The sequence below is a fragment of the Hyla sarda genome, chromosome 1, assembly GCF_029499605.1.
Source record: "Hyla sarda isolate aHylSar1 chromosome 1, aHylSar1.hap1, whole genome shotgun sequence".
Lineage (NCBI taxonomy): Eukaryota > Metazoa > Chordata > Amphibia > Anura > Hylidae > Hyla > Hyla sarda.
The window spans coordinates 193879859-193899173 of record NC_079189.1 but is presented as its reverse complement, the minus strand read 5'-3'; the positions used below and the strand labels follow the sequence as shown (position 1 = coordinate 193899173).

The following is a 19315-nucleotide window of genomic DNA, read 5'->3' as shown; positions in this document are numbered from 1 at the left end:
GACATCGAGGAATTTAGCCAAACACTTCCGGTGCTTGTATACCAGGTTTTCAAATGCAACAGACATGTTAACCATAGTCTTCCAAGTGGTAAGCGTGGGAACCCTAGGATCCATCAACCACAACGCAATAGCCATGCAAGTAAGGCATAAGGATTCCTTAAGCATGATAATTTCATGGTGTGACCACTACCCAAATCCCAAGAAGGCAAACTCGGGGCTCTGACAGTACCGGGCAAAAGGCATGAATTGTAGGGCAGGACCACATCATGTGAAGGAAATCAGATTGGGGAGCCACAACCCATTTTTATGGGACAAAACTTTGTTTTGAGACCCTACTATGGGAAGTACATCATTGAGACCTAGTGGTAACACCAACATTCAAGGAATTTTCTTGTGATTTAAACAGTTTTTTCCATAATTTTTATAGTATTACAGGGTTTGTTTGTGGTCCCAGAAGCCTAATATCAGGAGATGGGGGACGCCTGCACCCAGAACATCTTCATGCAATAATGTAATGAAGGACTCCAAAGTACCTATTGAGGACCAAGAGGGTGCTTGCCAGATATCATTTAACTGCCAGTAGAGTGCACCCATTGTAAAACCTTGTCCATTCACTATTTCACTTTGACTGCGTCTGTAAAATTCAGTCTGTAGCTTCACACACTGAGCCTGCATTACCTAGAAAAGAGGAGAAACGGATATTTATTATATGATCTGCTTAGGTAAGAAGAAAGGCCTTATTTATTTTCATGACTAAATCAGATAGAAAAGCTTATGATGCTAGGACACACTGGACTTGATGCAGGGCATAGTGACCCAGAGTATGTATGATCATCAATAGAACAATCATGTAGTACAAGTCATTATAAAATACAAAAACATCATTAAAATCAGTTTTCCAGCATGAAAATAAATGAAAGCTACTTAAGACATTGCTTTTTGTGTCAAGACTAATATTCCCTTTTTTTTTTTTTTTTTTTTTTTTTTTTTAACTTTAGCCAAGTTTTATATATGTCTACATCACCTTTTAACCATAGTATTTTGTCTGGCCCATTTATATAGATAAGTTGATCAAACACCTAAACAAATGTAATACTTTTGATCTTTCCTTATAACTAAACATGATTGATGCCCCTTAGTAGTTTAGTTGTGGGTCTTTGTACCTTTCCAATATTGTAAAGGATATCCAACAGTCATATCCATTAACCATATACTAATATAGGATCCACTTAACAGATGCACTGTGAGCGTTTAAGGACATATCTATTAAACAAATGCAGTTAGAGCCTATAGGTAACTGATACCACTTTTAAAAGGGTAGGTGACAGCAGGGTTACTAACCAAAGCATAATGATAGATAGTACAGGTGACCCTGTTTCTAACCCTGCTTAGCGGGTGAATATCCGGACTCCCTTTTAGGAGATAATCTTGTTGGTGGCAGTGGAGGTGGGCTGCTAATCTATGAGCAATGCTTTTACCTGCCTGCTTAAGTCGATTACTCATGGACATACTAAGGAAGAGGGGATGAATATTTACGGAGGGGTCTGAGTTATTAGTCGAAGTAGGAGAGAAAGCATCGTACAAACAGCAACAACCTGCCTCCATTGCACTTAAGAAATTACAACACTATCAACAAGAATATATCCTGAACTGCTTCACCGGTTTTCACCGGGTAGGAAGCGCTAGAAACGGAGGTCACCCGCACTATGTACCTGTAAAATCAGTTTAGTAAGGGTTACTATGCCATCAGTTTCCTATAAATGCATTTGTATAAAAGATGCATTAAAAAATATATATTGAAAAGCTTGCGATATGTTAAAGGAGTATTCTGGGAGCCATTTTTATAGCTCAGGCTGAAATAAAATGGGGGAAAAAAAAAAAACTTTACTCACCCTTTACAAACCCTGCTATTGACATTTCCTTGTATAAATGTTAGAACAGGGCGGTGCTCAGCCAATCGCTGTCTACGGTGGGACAAGGATTTAGTCAATGTCCACTTCCTTGTGCCGACACAAGAAAACTGACAGCAGGGACCAGTGCAGTCAGAATGGACGAGGGGGTATAGGAAAAGAATTGTTGGCATGTTACCTGTTTTTAGAATGCACTTTTTGCAATATTGTTCTTGCTTTATCGCAAGAAATTAAAGACAAGGTTTTAATTGACTGGTTGTTGGGCACATTTTTTCCCCACTGACTTTTGGATTTCATTCACTTGGATCTGCCACAGGTTTTGTTTTAAGTCTCTATGTTGGGTTGGTGAATTATATTCTATTCTGGTTGTGGCATGACATAAAAGTGTGGTAAATCAAGTTTTTAAAAATTGTATACCCAGTATACAAAACAGCTCAAATAAGCTGTGTTTGGTCTGCTGAACCTTATAGCTAGGCTGCAAGCATGCTATGATATGTGTTAGAATACTTTTTGAAAAACTTGTGGGGAACAGCCCCTTATATAATGCATATCATAATGCCATAAAGTCTTTAATCTGGTCTATGAGAACATTGCATGTAAAAAACTAAAATAATCAATACCACATAAAATGCTAACTGGCTAGTTAAAAGAATGGTGGGGGCTAGTTAACAGAAATAACCGCATATAAACTGTACTGTAGAAACACATATCAACTATAAAAATCATACTTATATAAAATCTAGGTAAAAGAGAAATGAGGATACCTGAGTCAGGTACAAAGTATCATGAAACTGTTTCATAGGATCAATGTTCTTTGGCATCTTGTAGTGAAGACCAGCCTGGAATATCATTTGCTCATTCCCTGAATCATGATGTTGACGATGGGTACTGAAGTTGCTAGAGTAAGACCAGTCTTCAGGAGAAGACACCTATAAGTGAAATATAATTTAACATACAAAAGTTTGTGTCTGAGAAAAGTTCTACATTAAACTACAAAGATCAAAACCACATTAAAACAAAGGGAGGAAAGACAACAAAAAAAATACCAAAAAAAAGGTATAGGGTTTACTCCAGATTTTCTAATCTCAAGTATGATCTATTTTAGAACAGAAAGCTAGAGAATTGCTAGAGAATGTGATGTAAAATACTTGAGTCATATTTCAAATGTATTGGCCCCGAATTCACTATTGTAAACCCAACCTGTTTTATCGGGTTGTGCCCCAAAATTTGGTGCATTGCGCCACAAATCTGAGTCTGCGCCAGAATTTGCAACAAAAAATTAGAAACCTGACCAACTCTCCATTTTACTCAGAAAACCAGGAAAAGGGGTGTGGATGCAAAAAAATATTTCAAAACATCTCAACATACACTGCTCAAAAAAATGGAGGGAAGACAGAGGACACATCCTATATCTGAATAAAACAATTGTATGAAATACTTTCATCTTTACATAGTTGAATGTGCTAACAAAATAACACAAATTGAATTTCCATTGATAATTTTTATCAACCCATGGAGGTCTGGATATGGAGTCACACTCAAAATCAAAAACCACACTACAGGCTGATCCATCTTTGAGGTAATATCCTTACAAGTCAAAATGAGGCTCAGTAGTGTGTGTGGCCTCCACCTGCCCGTATGACCTCCCTACAACACCTGGGCATGCTCCTGATGAGGTGGCGGATGGTCTCCTGAGGTATGTCGACCTGGACTTAGGCATCCGCCAACTCCTGGACAGTCTGTGGTGCAACGTGGTGGATGGAGCAAGACCTGATGTCCCAGATGTGCTCAATCGGATTCAGGTCTGGAGAACGAGCGTGCCAGTCCATAGCATCAATACCTTCCTCTTGCAGGAACCGCTGACACTCCAGCCACATGAGGAATAGCATTGTCTTGCATTAGGAGGAACCCAGGGCCAACCGCACCAGCATATGGTCTCACAAGGGGTCTGAGGATCTCATCTTGGTACCCAATGGCAGTCAGGGTACCTCTAGCAAGCACATGGAGGGCTGTGCTGCCCCCCAAAGAAATGTCTCCCCACACCATTACTGACCCACCGCCAAACCGGTGATGCTGGAGGGTGTTGCAGGCAACATAACTGTCAGGCACAAGGCCTGATTATTAAAATCCTTTATGTGTATTATAAATTATAACTGCGTGTGATGGATTATCCAAGATATGGGTGAGAGGTCATTCAGTGTGTTTTTATGTATTGCATTTTATTGGGGATCTGGCTGTTTGTTAGTATCTCCTTTGAAGTCAGAGGCCCTTTGAAACGGCAGGATGTACGGGCACTCTGGTCCCATCATATAATCAAATAGATAAGGGGTCAGGAAGAGAGATGCCCCACCTGGTGGGATCAGAGGGGAGAGGGGAATGGAGTCTCCCTCCAAAAAGGCAGATATATAATATTTAACAATGCTAGACTCAGGTTGTTGAATGCTGTGCAACAAGCTGACAAGACCATCCTAAGAGCAGCTGGAACTCACTCTCATGGACTGCTATATCATCATGCTGTAAAAACTTCATCTTTTGTTTTCTGAACTTGCCTTGCAAAACTCTTTTATATATTTTTGTACCTGTATGTAATTTAGGTCTGTATTTTTAAATATATAGCACTGTGATACCTTTTATCAGATTAAATGTTTAATTAATCAGCTCTGGTCTTTGATCTCTTAATATATGAGCTCACCTTTCTGAAGGCAGCTCTGGTGGAAACATTTATCTAAGGGTTAATTTGGTGACTTGCTGGGACTAGTAGTGGATACCCAGAGGTCTGGCGGCTTTAACCCTTGCACCATCACACTCTCTCTAGCGTCTTAGCTGGACCGATAGGGTGTGATCATGACAATAACGTTCTCCACGGCATCTTCAGACTCTAGCACAGATGAAAGTAGGTTCACACTGAGCACATGTGATAAACAGAAGGAATCCAAGCGGCACAGATACCTTCCAACCACAGCTCTCAAAAACAGACCATGGAGCAACACTACAGGTATCCAGGCAAAATGACCAGCGATAGTGCTAGGACAATGTAAAGTAGAAAACAATAGTAGCAAAAGTAGATAAAGACAGGCGTCCTGCACTCGCCATAGTAGATCAGGTCACAAGTCTCCTCTCACGGGCTGACAAGTCTGGCGTGGGGCGCTCGGAGGCGACTGCCGGCGGTTTCGCACACAGTAAACAGTTTGAGTGGACACATGCCCATTTATGGCCTGCTGGAGGTCATTTTGCAGGGCTCTGGCAGTGCAGGCGGAGGTAGCGGTCCTGCTGCTGGGCTGTTGCCCTCCTACAGCCTCCTCCAGTCTGATGTACTGGCCTGTCTCCTGGTAGCGCCTCCATGCTCTGGATACTATGCTGACAGAAACCGAAAACCTTATTGTCACAGCTCGCATTGTTGTCCCATCCTGGATGAGCTGCACCTGAGCCACTGGTGTGGGTTGTAGACTCAGTCTCATGCTACCACTAGAGTGAAAGCCCCACCAGCATTCAAAAGTGATCAAAACTTCAGCCAGGAAGCATAGGAACTGAGAAGTGGTCTGTGGTCACCACCAGAAGACACACTCTTTATTGGGGGTGTCTTGCTAATTGCCTATAATTTCAACCTGTTGTCTGTTCCATTTGCACAACCACATGTGAAATTGATTGTCAGTCAGTGTTGCTTCTTGAGTGGACAGTGTGATTTCACAGAAGTGTGATTGCCTTGGAGTTACAATGTGTTGTTTAAGTGTTCCCGTTATCTTTTTGAGCAATGTATTTACCACAGAAAATGTGGTGGATTTGTGCTGAGGAAAAAACCCACCAGCTCAGAGCATGTGTAAAAAAGCAAAACGTAGGGAAACATTACTAAATACTGTGGAAAAATATCTGTCAGGAAACAAATCCCACAACGAACACTCCACTCTCAGTAAATCAGGGCCAATATCTTTCTTGGCTAAATAGAACAATTATATTATATTTAGAAGCTTTTAGAGCTGCGAGTAGGTGGTAAGTTATCATCTGGGAATTTTTTTTTATTATTTCTATATGTTAAATGTTATTAGCTTTTTACTCTCCTTTTTACAGTTCATAACCAACATATGCAAACAAGAAAATTTTAACAGGTCACAGTATATGTGTAATATAACATGTTTTAAATTGCATTACTGTTAATTTGGCCAAATAGCGTGTGCCATCCTACCATGGTAAGGTGACCTTATTTGGGACGGACGCTACACTATAGATATGTCTCTCTTAGGCTACAACTAAGCCTTCAGGTACTGGGTATGTAAGATGCAGCCAACCCCTGCTTAAAATCCCCCAGTGAAATGGTCGAAGTGCAAAAACAACCTAAATTCTACCTCTACCTTCACACACACACACACACACACACACACACACACACACACACACACACACACACACACACATATATATTTTATCTATCATAAAAAGAAAGAACTGGTCAGCACAGCCCGCACAACTATTATAGTTTTATAGATGTTATAAGTATACAGGTGCACACGGCTGTTGCTAAAATACACATGGATCTTACATGTCCAGAATTTTCAACCACAGCAGCGTGCAACTGTATATTTATAACATCTATAATATTTGTGTGGGATGTGCTGACCAATTTTGTTTTTTATAATCCTCCACACAAGTTTTGATAAACCCCCTCACTGTCTCTGGGAATACATTCCGTGACAATCGCCAACATTCAATAATAGTTATTTTCTTGACATTCATGAGAATACCTTATGTATTGTACTAAATGATGGCCAAGATTGAAAGCCATACTCTGAAGCCAAGCGAGGTTTGGGATACGATGTCCAGTTCCAACAATCTGTCATATAGTTGTAGTAATGAACATCACCATAGTGATTGTCATATGGGTTTCTGGAAAGCCACTCTTCTTCTTCAGTCTCTTTTCCATTGGTAGGGCTTGAAGCAATGAAGGGACGAGTCATATCCATCTGAAAAGAGGCAATTAAAGGTCTCTGCGTACGTCTTGTCAGCCTTTTTGGTTTCTATATTTGCATATTGATCAATTATCAATCACCCACCCAACACTTACAGGCTCCAGTAGGGTGCCTATTGCAAAAAGCCAAAGTGTGAATTAACCCAATCCTGCTCTATCACGTATAATTCCACGGAGGAGTTAGCTTAGAGGAGTTCTCTAAGCAAAAACTTTTAACCCCCGCTGTGCTCAGGCTGTAAAACTATACATAATAAACTTTCACTTACCTGCCTACGATCCACCGTTGTTCCGATATCGCTGTCCCGTTCTCCGGTCCCGGTCTCTTCTACTTCCTGCGGGTCGGTGACTTCACTCTGCGCTCAGCCTATCAGCAGCCGCAGCAATGTCCCGTCGCGGCCGCTGATAGGCTGAGCGCAGAGTGAAGTCACCGACTCGCAAGAAGAGGAAGCTGACAGGGACCGGAGCACGGGCGGCGATATCGGAACAACGGTGGATCGTAGACAGGTAAGTGAAAGTTTATTATGTATAGTTTTACAGCCCGGGCACAGCGGAGGATAAAAGATTTCAGTTGGAGAACTTCTTTAAGTCATATTGCGTTGAAAGAGGGGGTGGGGGGTCGGGAGGAGCTAAAGGGAAAAATTCCTGGTTATTGTGGGTTTGGGGGCCACGACTTGCCTCTATTGCCAGGCAGTGGTGATCATGCCCGGGTAAATTTCCTGGTGGCAGTAGCTTTGGAGATAAAAGTTCCAAGAAAGGGTACTCCAGAATTATATCACAAGGAATTCAAGTATTTTAAAAGTAGAAATGTCAGAAGAAATATGAGCTAATCAATCACTTACCGCAAGGACAAGCTCTCTGATAGTTTTTATGTAAAGGGTCAAATAATCCTTCACATAAATTTCCTTCATGTAGCTTGGTATTGAAAACCAGTCACTGGCAATGGCAGCCTCATTCTCATTATTGCCACTCCAAACAATAATACAGGGGTGAGATTTAAGTCTTCTAATCTACAATGATCACAAAAAAAAAAAAAGATTAATATTCAATTTCATGTAATGAAACCTTAACATTTTCATCAGTAGGTATGATTGGTTTAGTGGGTTTCTATATTTTATATGACCTCCAAAACCATTACACTAGGAAACCTAACCACTGTAGTATATTGCACATGAATACGCAAAGCCAAGGAGGCCCAAAATCCACACAGAACAATACTGCTAATAATGCTACAGGCAACAAAACTGATTCTTTCTACATTTATAGGATTTCAATTTAAGCACTGAAAATCCTTATCAAAATTGAGCAGATTGTGTTACAGATTTTTCATTAAGGATTTTCATTAGTAATTTTGCATATTATATTTGGATAAGTCTATGCAGAGCCACAGCAAAATCCACAGCACTGCAGATGTATAATGGATTTTAACTTCTTCACTGAAGTCACGGAAAAAATCTGCAGTAAATCCCCATTGGATCTGACACCAAATTTCAAGTTAATTTACACATGTGAGGATTTTCTTCAGAGTATGGCTGAGATTATTTTTACATTTATTCACTTTGCTGCTAACGTAAATGCTGTAGATTCTCTGCACAGGAAATTTTGTGCAGAAAAACTGCTGTGTGGGGCTACAGAGAAAAAGTAGCCAGTTGCCCATAGCAACCAATTAGATGGCTTCTTTTATTTTTTTAAAAGGCCTCTGGAGAAAAAAAAAAAAAAAGCAGCACTATCATTGGTTGCTACGGTCAACTGGTCAACCTTTCCTCTGCACAGGTTTTGATAAACCTCCCCCTAGACTTCAAAGAGTTATTTACCACAAAAATGCTTAGAAGAAAGGATAAAATACCTCCCTGATGAGGGGTATCTACTGGTGTGTACCCTTCACCACACCAAGGTGAGATACCCACCTTTTATGACGCTGTGCTGGACTTTGCAGCAACTGGCATGAGTAGGGTGGTCGCAGTTGTTGGCTGCTGCACTCTTACGGTATCGGACCCCAGTGATGGTGAAGATAGCGAAAGGCGAATAAGGTATGAAAAAAAAACACTTGGCGGAGGCGCTGCACAACTGTGGTCATGAAGAGAGGACTCGAGCAGCACAGGACAATAAAAGTTATTGGTAAAAAGTATGTGTCGCAATAGTAATACATTTCCAGGTATAGCATGGTGGGAAAATGCAAAAGTATACATATTGGCCCTCATTTACTATTGCAAACCCGACATGTTTTGTCGGGTTGTGCGCCAGATTCTGTAGCATTGCGCCAGATTCTGTTGCATTGCGCCAGAAATTCTGTCTGCGCCAATGGCCCTTATTTACTAAGAGTGGAGTGTAGGTTTCTTTGTGGGTTTGAATTCCCTACAATTTATTCACCACAGTATTTACTAAAGGTTTCCCTACATTTTCCACTTTCCCTACACTTTTTTTTTTATTTATTTTTTTTAAACACATGCTCTGATCTGTCTGGTTTTCCTCAGCTCAAATCCACCACATTTTATGTGGAAACTTTAGTAAATATGTTTATTTTTTTTTATTTATTTATTATTATTTTTTAAATATCGGGAACAAGACCCTTTTCGGAGAACACGACCCCTTTCCCCGGCGGCCACGCCGCTTTTTCGTGTTTTCTTAGCAAAATGGAGAGTTAGTCGTGGTTTTTTCAATTCTGGCGCAAAATTCTGCGCAGACAGAATTTCTGGCGCAATGCGACAGAATCTGGCGCACAATCCGACAAAACATGTCGGGTTTGCAATAGTAAATGAGGGCCATTGTGTAGAAAACATGCGACAGTATGCAAAGGACACCGTAACAATATCCTATTTAATATCAAACTATGCACACGTACGTAAAAAAAACCAAGCGGTATCGTATAGTTAACATCTATACTTAATACTTAAAAGATAGAAATAGTTGTAATTCACATAAAAAATGAAAACAATACAAAAAGTCTTGTAGTCTGGATACTGGTATTACTGTATGGTAAAAAAAAAAAAATAACCACAGGGCATCAGTAATAAGAGGCAAACAGCAGTTTCAGTGTACTGGAGGTTAGTGTCAATGTCAGTGATAGACTCACGGGCATCTGTTTGATGAAAAGTGGATATTGTGGACTTACCCCAGGGTTTGTTTGGGCTCAATGATGTACTGCTATAAGAAAGACAGGGTGAGGTTAGAGGAAGGTGAGGGTTAAAATTCAGTGGCAATACCTGGATGTGGAGGTCCTGGGTGTATCTGTGCTGCCGGAGTTCTGTGGCAGCACGCCGGGAGCACGCGTATATGGCAGTGTGAGTGCCGATACGTCACTTCCGGCGCTGGTTGTCACGGGGACGGAGGACGCTGCGGGGGTGTGTGTACAATGTGTCTGGGCAGCGTGTGCTAGCGCTGGTCCAGAGGGGTTATAGGGCTGTGTGTGCATCATAAGGATGAGAGGATGGACTAATAGATGTCGGAGATGAAGTGGGGAACATTGGAGGGATGTGACGCAGGGCTGATTAGCCGGGAAAACAGTTATAGGGGTGAAATGGAATAGATATGAGTGTTGGTTTGCAAAACTGAAAGTGTGGGGTATGGCTGTTTTGTATACAGGGATTATAGGGTGTAACTGTTTAGCAATATAATGAGTGTTTCACAGATGTGACCAGAGGTGAATGGCAAATAATGAGAGGTAAAACTGCATGATATGGTATGAGGAAAGTGTTCGGAATGTCTGTGTTCCAGGGAATTGTAGGAAAGGGTAGGCAAAGATGTGAGATGTGGCTGGTCAGCATGAATATGATATGGACGGGCAGACATTAAATTGAATTGAAGCGGAAAAAAAGAAGGACATGTGAAAAATATATGAAAAATAAAGATGAATATAGACATGAGAATAGGATAAAAATAGAAAGAATGTAAAAAAAAAAAATTACTGAAAACAGTTATATACTAAATAAATAAAATGATGATGAAGAAAAAAAACTGTTGGAAAATAAATTGAGTGATCGAGTTTTATAGTTCTACTAGCCAAGTACCCGGCGTTGCCCGGTTTCTCCTTCCTAACCCTTGTTGGGGAGGAAAATAAACAAAGGAGGAAGCTTTTGACTTCATATCCAGTCCTCATATTCTTGTCATATCCCAACCCCATATCCCGTCCTCCCATCCCCCCATCCCGTCCTCCCATGTGTGTACCAGGTATTGAAATATCTCCAGGATCTTCCAGTGTTTTTGAAAAATATTTCTAATCTGATGGTGAGATTGGTTGTAGGTTGTGATGAAATTGGTGGAAAATTCTGGGGTGGCTGCTGACATGTTTCCTGAAGTGGAAGGAGCTTCTCTATCTGTGATCTGATTGTTTGTTGGATGGTAGAAGTGTTACCTGACTGGTTGCGAGATTCCGAAGGTATGCATCTTTTGTAAGGGGTGTGGGATAGTTTTTTTGGCGTAAACGTTTTTTTGAAGAGTCTTCATTTGGGTTTTGTAGCAGGGGTGTGAAAATTTTATAAAAAAATTACTTGTCCACGGGACTAAAATGGAGCAAAATCTACTTGTCCCTCATGACGATCCACTTGTCTGGGCCAATTTTCGCTTTTACACTCATTTTTTCCTCCTCGCTCTATAATAGCCATAACTACCTACTATAATGATACCTTTTAATTTTTCAATAACAAATTCTCCGAACCAAAAAAAAGGGGAACCATTTGGGGGAACCATAAGTGAAAAAAATAAATCATTTACACATCCAACTTTAACAAAAAGTTGTGAAACACCTGTGGGGTGTTAAGATTCACTGGACCCCTTGTTACGTGCCTTGAGGGGTCTACTTTTCAAAATGGTATGCCATGTGTTTTTTTTTTGCTGTTCTGGCACCATAGGGGCTTCCTAAATGTGACATGCCCCCCAAAAACAATTTCAGAAAAACTCACTCTCCAAAATCCCACTGTTGCTCATTCCCTTCTGAGCCCTCTACTGCACCCGCCGAACACTTAACATACACATGAGGTATTTCCTTACTTGGAGAGAAATTGGGTTAAACATTTTAGGAAGATTTCTCTCCTTTAACCCCTTGTAAAAATTCAAAAACTGGGTCTACAAGAACATGCCAGTTTAAAAATGAAGATTTTGAATTTTCTCCTTCACTTTGCTGCTATTCCTGTGAAACACCTAAAGGGTTAAAAAACCTTTTGAATATCATTTTAAATACTTTGAGGGGTGTAGTTTTTATAATGGGGTCATTTGTGGGGTATTTCTAATATGAAGACCATTCAAATCCACTTCAAAACAGAACTGGTCCCTGAAAAATTTCGATTTTGAAAATTTTGTGAAAAAGTGGAAAATTGCTGCTATACTTTGAAGCCCTCTGATGTCTTCCAAAAGTAAAAACATGTCAACTTTATGATGCAATCACAAAGTAGACACATTGTATATGTGAATCAAGATATTATTTATTTGGAATATTCATTTTCCTTATAAGCAGAGAGCTTCAAAGTTAAAAAAAATGCAAAATTTTCAATTTTTTCATCAAATTTTGGAATTTTTCACCAAGAAATGATGCAAGTATCGACAAAATTTTACCGCTAACATAAAGTAGAATATGTCACGAAAAAACAATCTGGAATCAGAATGAAAGGTAAAAGCATCCCAGAGTTTTTAAAGGAGTAGTCCAGTGGTGACTCAGTGGTTTACAACTTATCCCCTATCTTAAGGATAGGGGATAAGTTGCAGATCGCGGGGGGTCCGACCCCTGGGGCCCCCGGCGATCTCCTGTACGGAGCCCCGACAGCCCGCGGGAAGGGGGCGTGTCGACCTCCGCACGAAGCGGCGGCCGACATGCCCCCTCAATACAACTCTATGGCAGAGCCGAAGCGCTGCCTTCGGCAATCTCCAGCTCTGCCATTGAGATGTATTGAGGGGGCGTGTCGGCCGCCGCCTCGTGCGGGGGTCGACACCCGCTATCTCGGCGCAGAGCCGGGGCCCCGTACAGAGAGATAGCGGGGGGCCCCAGCGGTCGGACCCCCCGCGATCTCAAACTTATCCCCTATCCTTAGGATAGGGATACGTTTTTCACCACTGGACTACCCCTTTAATGTTTAAAGTGAAAGGTCAGATGTGCAACAAATGGCCGTGTCCTACAGTGAAAATTGGCTGGGTCCTTAAAGGGGTTAAAACTTTATTTATTTATTTTTTTTTTTAACACTTTATTACACTTATTTGAGGAATCATTAGATTCCTCATACAGATGAATAGAGTTCTATTGAACTCTACTAATCTGTGTGCTCTGTGATCCATTGATAGAGCCTAGTCCAGCCAGGATCTATCAATGACAGAGCGGGACAGCAGGAAGCAGAGGTAAGCCCTCCGGCTACCTCTATAGTGGATCTCCCCCGCGATCGCGCTGCGGGGGGGGGGTTTGGGGCGATCCACCCCACTAGCCCACCCGGGAGCATTCACATGTCCCTTTAGACGCTGCTGTCATCTTTGACAGCGGCGATCTAAAGGGTTAATAGCCACCCGTGGCGAGTATGGAGCGGGCAGGAATCCCGAGCCCGCTCCAAACATACTGCAGAGCGCCGCATGCATCTCCCCGTGCAGACGTGCCTCCTCCCCTCAGCTCTCCGAAGCTACAGCTGGGGGGAGTGAAGGCAGAGGACGCAGGTCTGCACGGGGAGCAAGAAGCCACACCCCTCATCTCCCTCCGCACGTCTGCAGAGCAGGGGAGAGAAGACAAATACACAGCTTCTCATCTCCCCTGCTCTGCTTCGGAGGACACAGCCGGGGGAGTCTTATGTGTAGTCTTATGTTGGTGCAATTTTGTAGATCAAGGAATACAATGGATTCAGAGCTGATGTTTGGTGTAAATTCTAAGCTCCATTGGTTGTTGTTTAGATGTTGGATGAATTGTTCAGCCAGATGTATGCCTCCACTCCAGATGATGAAAAGATCATCTATGTATCTTTTATAATACATGATATATGGGTTAAATTCGATGGTACCAGTTAGGTGGGTAGTTTCGAACCCCCCCATGAAGAGGTTTGCATAGCTGGGGGCCACACTGGTCTCCATAGCTGTACCCCGTTTTTGTGACACTTTGAACTCCAAAAAGATTTTTTTTTAAACGGGAAACCAACCAGGAAATAACTCAAGACTCCTTAGGTAAATCCAACTTTTATCCACACCACCACAAGGGTCATCATCTTCATACATTTTACAGTCTCGTTTTGGAAGAACTTACCAACCTACCCTCCACCCCATCACATGTGCTGGCCAAAAACAACCTCACAAAGGCAGAACGCACTCAAATTATTAAAAGATAACAAAAGACCTGGTCATCCGAAGTGCCGACAAAGGAGGTGGAGTGGTAATTCAAAACCAGACTGCCTGTCTGAACCCAATCGCATATTATCAGATTCATCATACTACACCAAGTTATCTGAAGATCCCTCTGAAACCTATCTCAAGGAATACACACAAATCATTGCAACAGCATATTCAGACTGAGTAATCAACAAAAACGAAAAAAACTTCTTTACAGTACCATCTCCACAACTGGCTTTTTTTTTACCACCTCCTTAAGATCCATAAGGACCTAAAATGTCCACCAGGCCGAACCATTATCTCAGGCATTGGATCTTTGACCAGTCAACTATCTCAATACCTCAATTTGTTCTTACAAGACATCGTGGTAACCCTACCTTCATACCTAAAAGATTCAGCTAGTCTGATTAAAGACCTTATGGAAGTCCAGTGGCAACCGGGATACCTGTTTCTCACTTTTATGTTGGAGTATAGTGACGTGACATCCAAACACAAGCTAGGTCTAAATACCACTGCAGAATTCCTGCACCAAACCGAAAAATTTGAAGAACCAAAGATAAACTTCATATTAAATGGACTCAATTTCATTCTAACACACAATGGGGTTTATTTACTAAGAGTGGAGTGTAGGTTTCTTTGTGGGTTTTGATTTCCCACTGGTATTTTCCCAAGGTATTTAGTAAGGTTTCCCTACATTTTGCACTTTTCCCTACATTTAGCTTTTTTTTTACAACTGTTCTGATCTGTTGGGCTTTTCTCAGCTCAAATACACCACTTTTTCTGTGGAAACCTTAGAAAATATGTTGGGATTTTTCAAAATTGTCGGACCACTCCCCTTTTGTCAGGACCACGCCCACTTTATCCCGTGGCCACGGCCCCTTTTGAATTTTTCTTGTAAAATGGAGGGTTTTTGTTTTTTGGGACGCGCGACAATTTGGGCACAAAACCCGACAAAAAAAGAGTCGGGATCACGTTCGTAAATAAACCCCAATGTGTTCTCCCATGAAGATTCTATCTTTCATCAAAAACGGGGTACAGCGATGGGGACAGGTGTGGCCCCCAGCTATGCAAACCTCTTCATAGGGAGGTTCGAAACTACCCACATAACTAGTCCCATCGAATTTAACCCATATATCATCTATTGTAAAAGATACATAGATGATTTTTTCATCATCTGGAGTGGAGGCATACATCTGGCTGAAGAATTCATCCAACATCTAAACCACCACCAATGGGGCTTAGAATTTACACCAAACATCAGCTCTGAATCCATTGTATTCCTTGATCTACAAATAAACCATCAGGGAAACAGAATTAAAACATGCAACCATTTTAAAGACATTAATACTAACAGCTTCCTCGATTTCGAAAGTGCACACTACAGTAAAAGGCAAAAAAATATATACCGTTCAGCCAATATCGCAGGACCAGGAAAAATTGCACCAACATAAAAGAGTACAAAACCCCATCCAAGACTTTTCAAAAACGTTTCCGCCAAAAAAAAAACTATCCCTCACCACTCATAAAAGATTCATAACTTCGGAACCTCACAACCAGTCAGGAAACACTTCTACCATCCAACAATCAGATCACAGATATAGAGAAGCTCCTTCCACTTCAGAAAACATGTCAGCAGCCACCCCAGAATTTTCCACCAATTTCATCACAACCTACAACCAATCTCACCAGATTAGAAATATTTTTCAAAAACACTGGAACATCCTCATGCAAGACCCAATATTGAAGAAAATTATTCCTAAGAAACCAGGGTTCATATTTAGAAGGGCCAAAACACTAAAACATACTGGCCCCCAGACGCGTGAGGGGAAAAAAGCAAAGAAAATAAACAATCTACATTAACCCCACTTACCCGGGGTTCATTCAAATGTGGCCAAAGGGGATGTCTATGCTGCAACAATATCTGCCAAAACGCGAACACTTTTACTTCAAAAATATACCTTATAGAATGCAGTTGCGAACTCCAGTATAACTGGTCCAATGGATTTTTGAAACGGAGTCTCTCGCCATCTGGCTGAAACTCACAACAAGGATTTCTCACAGATACGCATCCTACTGATTGAACAAATCACGTCAGAAACCCAAAACAGAGTGGCCACTTTGAATAGGAGAGAAGCCTTCTGTATATTCAAATTGAACTGTCTCCAACCTGACGGACTGAATGAATGTATAGAACTATAAAACTCGATTTTTTCTTAATCATCATTTTATTTATACAGTATATATGTTGTATCTGTTTTCAGCTATTTTGATATATTTTTTATCCATTCTCTATTTCTATTTTTATCCTATTCTCATGTCAATATTCATTTTTATTTTTCACGTCCTTTTTTTTCCCGCTTCAATTCAATTTAAGGTCTGCCCGTCCATATCCTATTCATGCCATCCAGCCACATCTAACATCTTTGCCTACCCATTCCTACAATTCCCTGGAACACAGCCATATCCTCATACCATATCATCCAGATTTACCTCCCATTATTTGCCATCCAACCCGTCACATCTGCAATACTCTTTTTTGCCATTCACCTCTGGTCACATCTGTCAAACACTTATTATATTGCTTATTATTATACAGTTACACCCTATAATCCCTGTATACAAAACAGCTATGCCCCAAACGAACACTCATATCTATTCCATTTCCCCCCTATAACTGTTTTTCCAGCTAATCAGCCCTGCATCACATCCCTCCAATGTTCCCCACTTAATCTCCGACATCTATTAGTCCATCCTCTCATCCTTATGCTGCACACACAGTCCTATAACCCCTCTGGACCAGCGCTAGCACGCGCCGCCCAGACACATTGTACACACCCCCCCGCAGCGTCCTCCATCCCCGTGACAGCCAGTGCCTGAAGTGATGCATCGGCACTCACACTGCCATATACGCGCGATCCCGGCACGTTGCCACAGACCTGCGGCAGCACAGATACACCCAGGACCTCCACATCCAGGTATTTGGCCTCTCCTAAAAATGAGTAAATCTCCTTGCCACTCGACTTTAACCCTGACCTTCCTCTAACCTCAGCCTGTCTTTCTTATAGCAATATATAATTGAGCCCCAAAAAAAACCCTGGGGTAAGTCCACAATATCCACTTTTCTTCAAACAGATGCCCTTGAGTCTATCACTGACATTATGACACTAACCTCCAGTACACTGAAACTGCTGTTTGCCTCCTATTACTGATGCCCTGTGGTTATTTTGCAAAAAATTTTTATTTTTTTTTACCATACAGTAATACCTCAGTATCCAGACTACAAGACTTTGTATTGTATTAATTTTTTATGTGAATCACAACTATTTCTATCTTTTAAGTATTAAGTATAGATGTTAACTATACGCTACCGCATGTTTTTTACATGTGTGTGCATAGTTGGATATTGATTAGGATATTTTTACTGTGTCCTTTGCATACTGTCGTATGTTTTCTACACCATGCTATACCTGGAAGTGTATTACTACTATCTCGACACATACTTCCAACTAAAACCAACCCCTCTATATACTCCGTGTGTGTGTGTGTATTTGTATGTGTATACACATACATATACACACATATACATGTACATTTGTGTCTATTCTTTTAGTACTGGAAGTGGACCTGAAGAAAGCATTAGTGTTTACCGAAACGCATTGTCCCCATTTTACCAATAAAAGTTTTTATTGTCCTGTGCTGCTCGAGTCCTCTCTTCATGACCACAGTTGTGCAGCGCCTCCAACCGTTTTTTCATACCTTATTTGCCCTTCATTACCACAAAAGTATTATTTTTCAATAGTTACTACACATTGCCATTGTGCTCTGTCAAAAAAAGGATCATTTACTAATAAGGTTTTGTAACATTCTATACTGTGTCCACATGTCACAATGTACCTGGTGAATGACTTCTTCTCTGACTGTATCCAGGAACCAATCATCAGTTGGATAAAGGGAACATGCAAACATAAAATCTTGCCAGACCTACAAGGGAAACGGGATTGCTGATTGCTATGATCAGATGGTAACAGAAAAAAATAACATTCCAATATGGATGTAAAATCTTTTTAAGATACTGAAAAACAAAAACTTAAAAATGGATGATGTAACTTGTAATACAGATGCACACACTCAAGAACTTTACTCTCAAGCGATCTTTGTCCAGTTCCACTAGATGACCAAGTCTATGGAGACTACCTATTGTAACTGGACAGAGATCGCTTAAGCACAAGCTTCTCTCAACTCGTTCTAATGATCGGTCAGGGTCTGAACACTCAGGCCCCGATCAATTAAAACTTGACATGCCTGTGTAAAAGTTTTGGTAAATGGCAAGAACACTAAAAATAATTCATGTCATCACTTTTATTCTGCCTGAACCAAGTCATTGAGGCTGTTCCCCTGCTGACTTCTCACTCCGTCCTTGATCAATATGTCTGCATCTGTTCTGGAATATGGAGAGATCTATCATACAAGGCCAGTGGAGCTGACAGCAGCTGCTGGGGACAGCCTCGATGACTCAAAAACTGGTTTAAAAAAAAAAAAAAAAAAAACATGAAAGTGATGACCGGTTCAGTGTAAATGTTTTGTAAATCAAAGCCAAATCCTTGATAAACCTCACAAAAGGAGGAGGTGTAAAATTTCACTTTTCTTCTGTTTAACCCCTTAAGGACCAAGTCAATTTTCATTTTTGCACTTTTAAATTTGCACATATAAACTCACAAGGGCTTGCTTTTTGCATCACCAATTGTACTTTGTAATGACATTATTTCATGACAAAATCTATGGCAAAAACCACATACATACATACATACATATACATATACATATATATATATATATATATATATATATATATATATATATATATATATATATATATATTTATTTGTGGGGTGAAATTGAAAAAAAATATTCTATTTTGTAACTTTTTGGGCTTCCTTTTCTATGCAGTGCACTTTTTGGTAAAAATGACACTATCTTTATTCATTGGGGTTTATTTACTAATGTGATCCCGACAATTTTTTGTCGGGTTTTGTGCACAAATTGTGTTGCACATCCCTTGCGACACAATTTGCGACCCAAAAAAAGAAAACCCTCCTTTTTACAAGAAAAAAACCGAGGGGGCGTGGCCACATGATAAAGTGGGTGTTGTACCGAAAAAAAG

General features: G+C 40.8%; 1 protein-coding gene across 3 annotated transcripts in view; it reads right to left on the bottom strand.

The window, feature by feature from the left end:
• The window catches only part of MANBA (mannosidase beta), a 108264-nt gene that overhangs the window by 25715 nt on the left and 63234 nt on the right, over positions 1-19315 (bottom strand). For all 3 annotated transcript variants that reach the window (XM_056566472.1, XM_056566478.1, XM_056566487.1), the window contains 5 exons: positions 18049-18135; positions 7710-7877; positions 6647-6865; positions 2675-2839; positions 534-678 (listed from right to left, as the gene is read on the bottom strand). In XM_056566472.1, coding sequence (XP_056422447.1) covers positions 534-678; positions 2675-2839; positions 6647-6865; positions 7710-7877; positions 18049-18135 — 784 coding nt within the window. The remainder of the gene's footprint in view (positions 1-533; positions 679-2674; positions 2840-6646; positions 6866-7709; positions 7878-18048; positions 18136-19315) is intronic.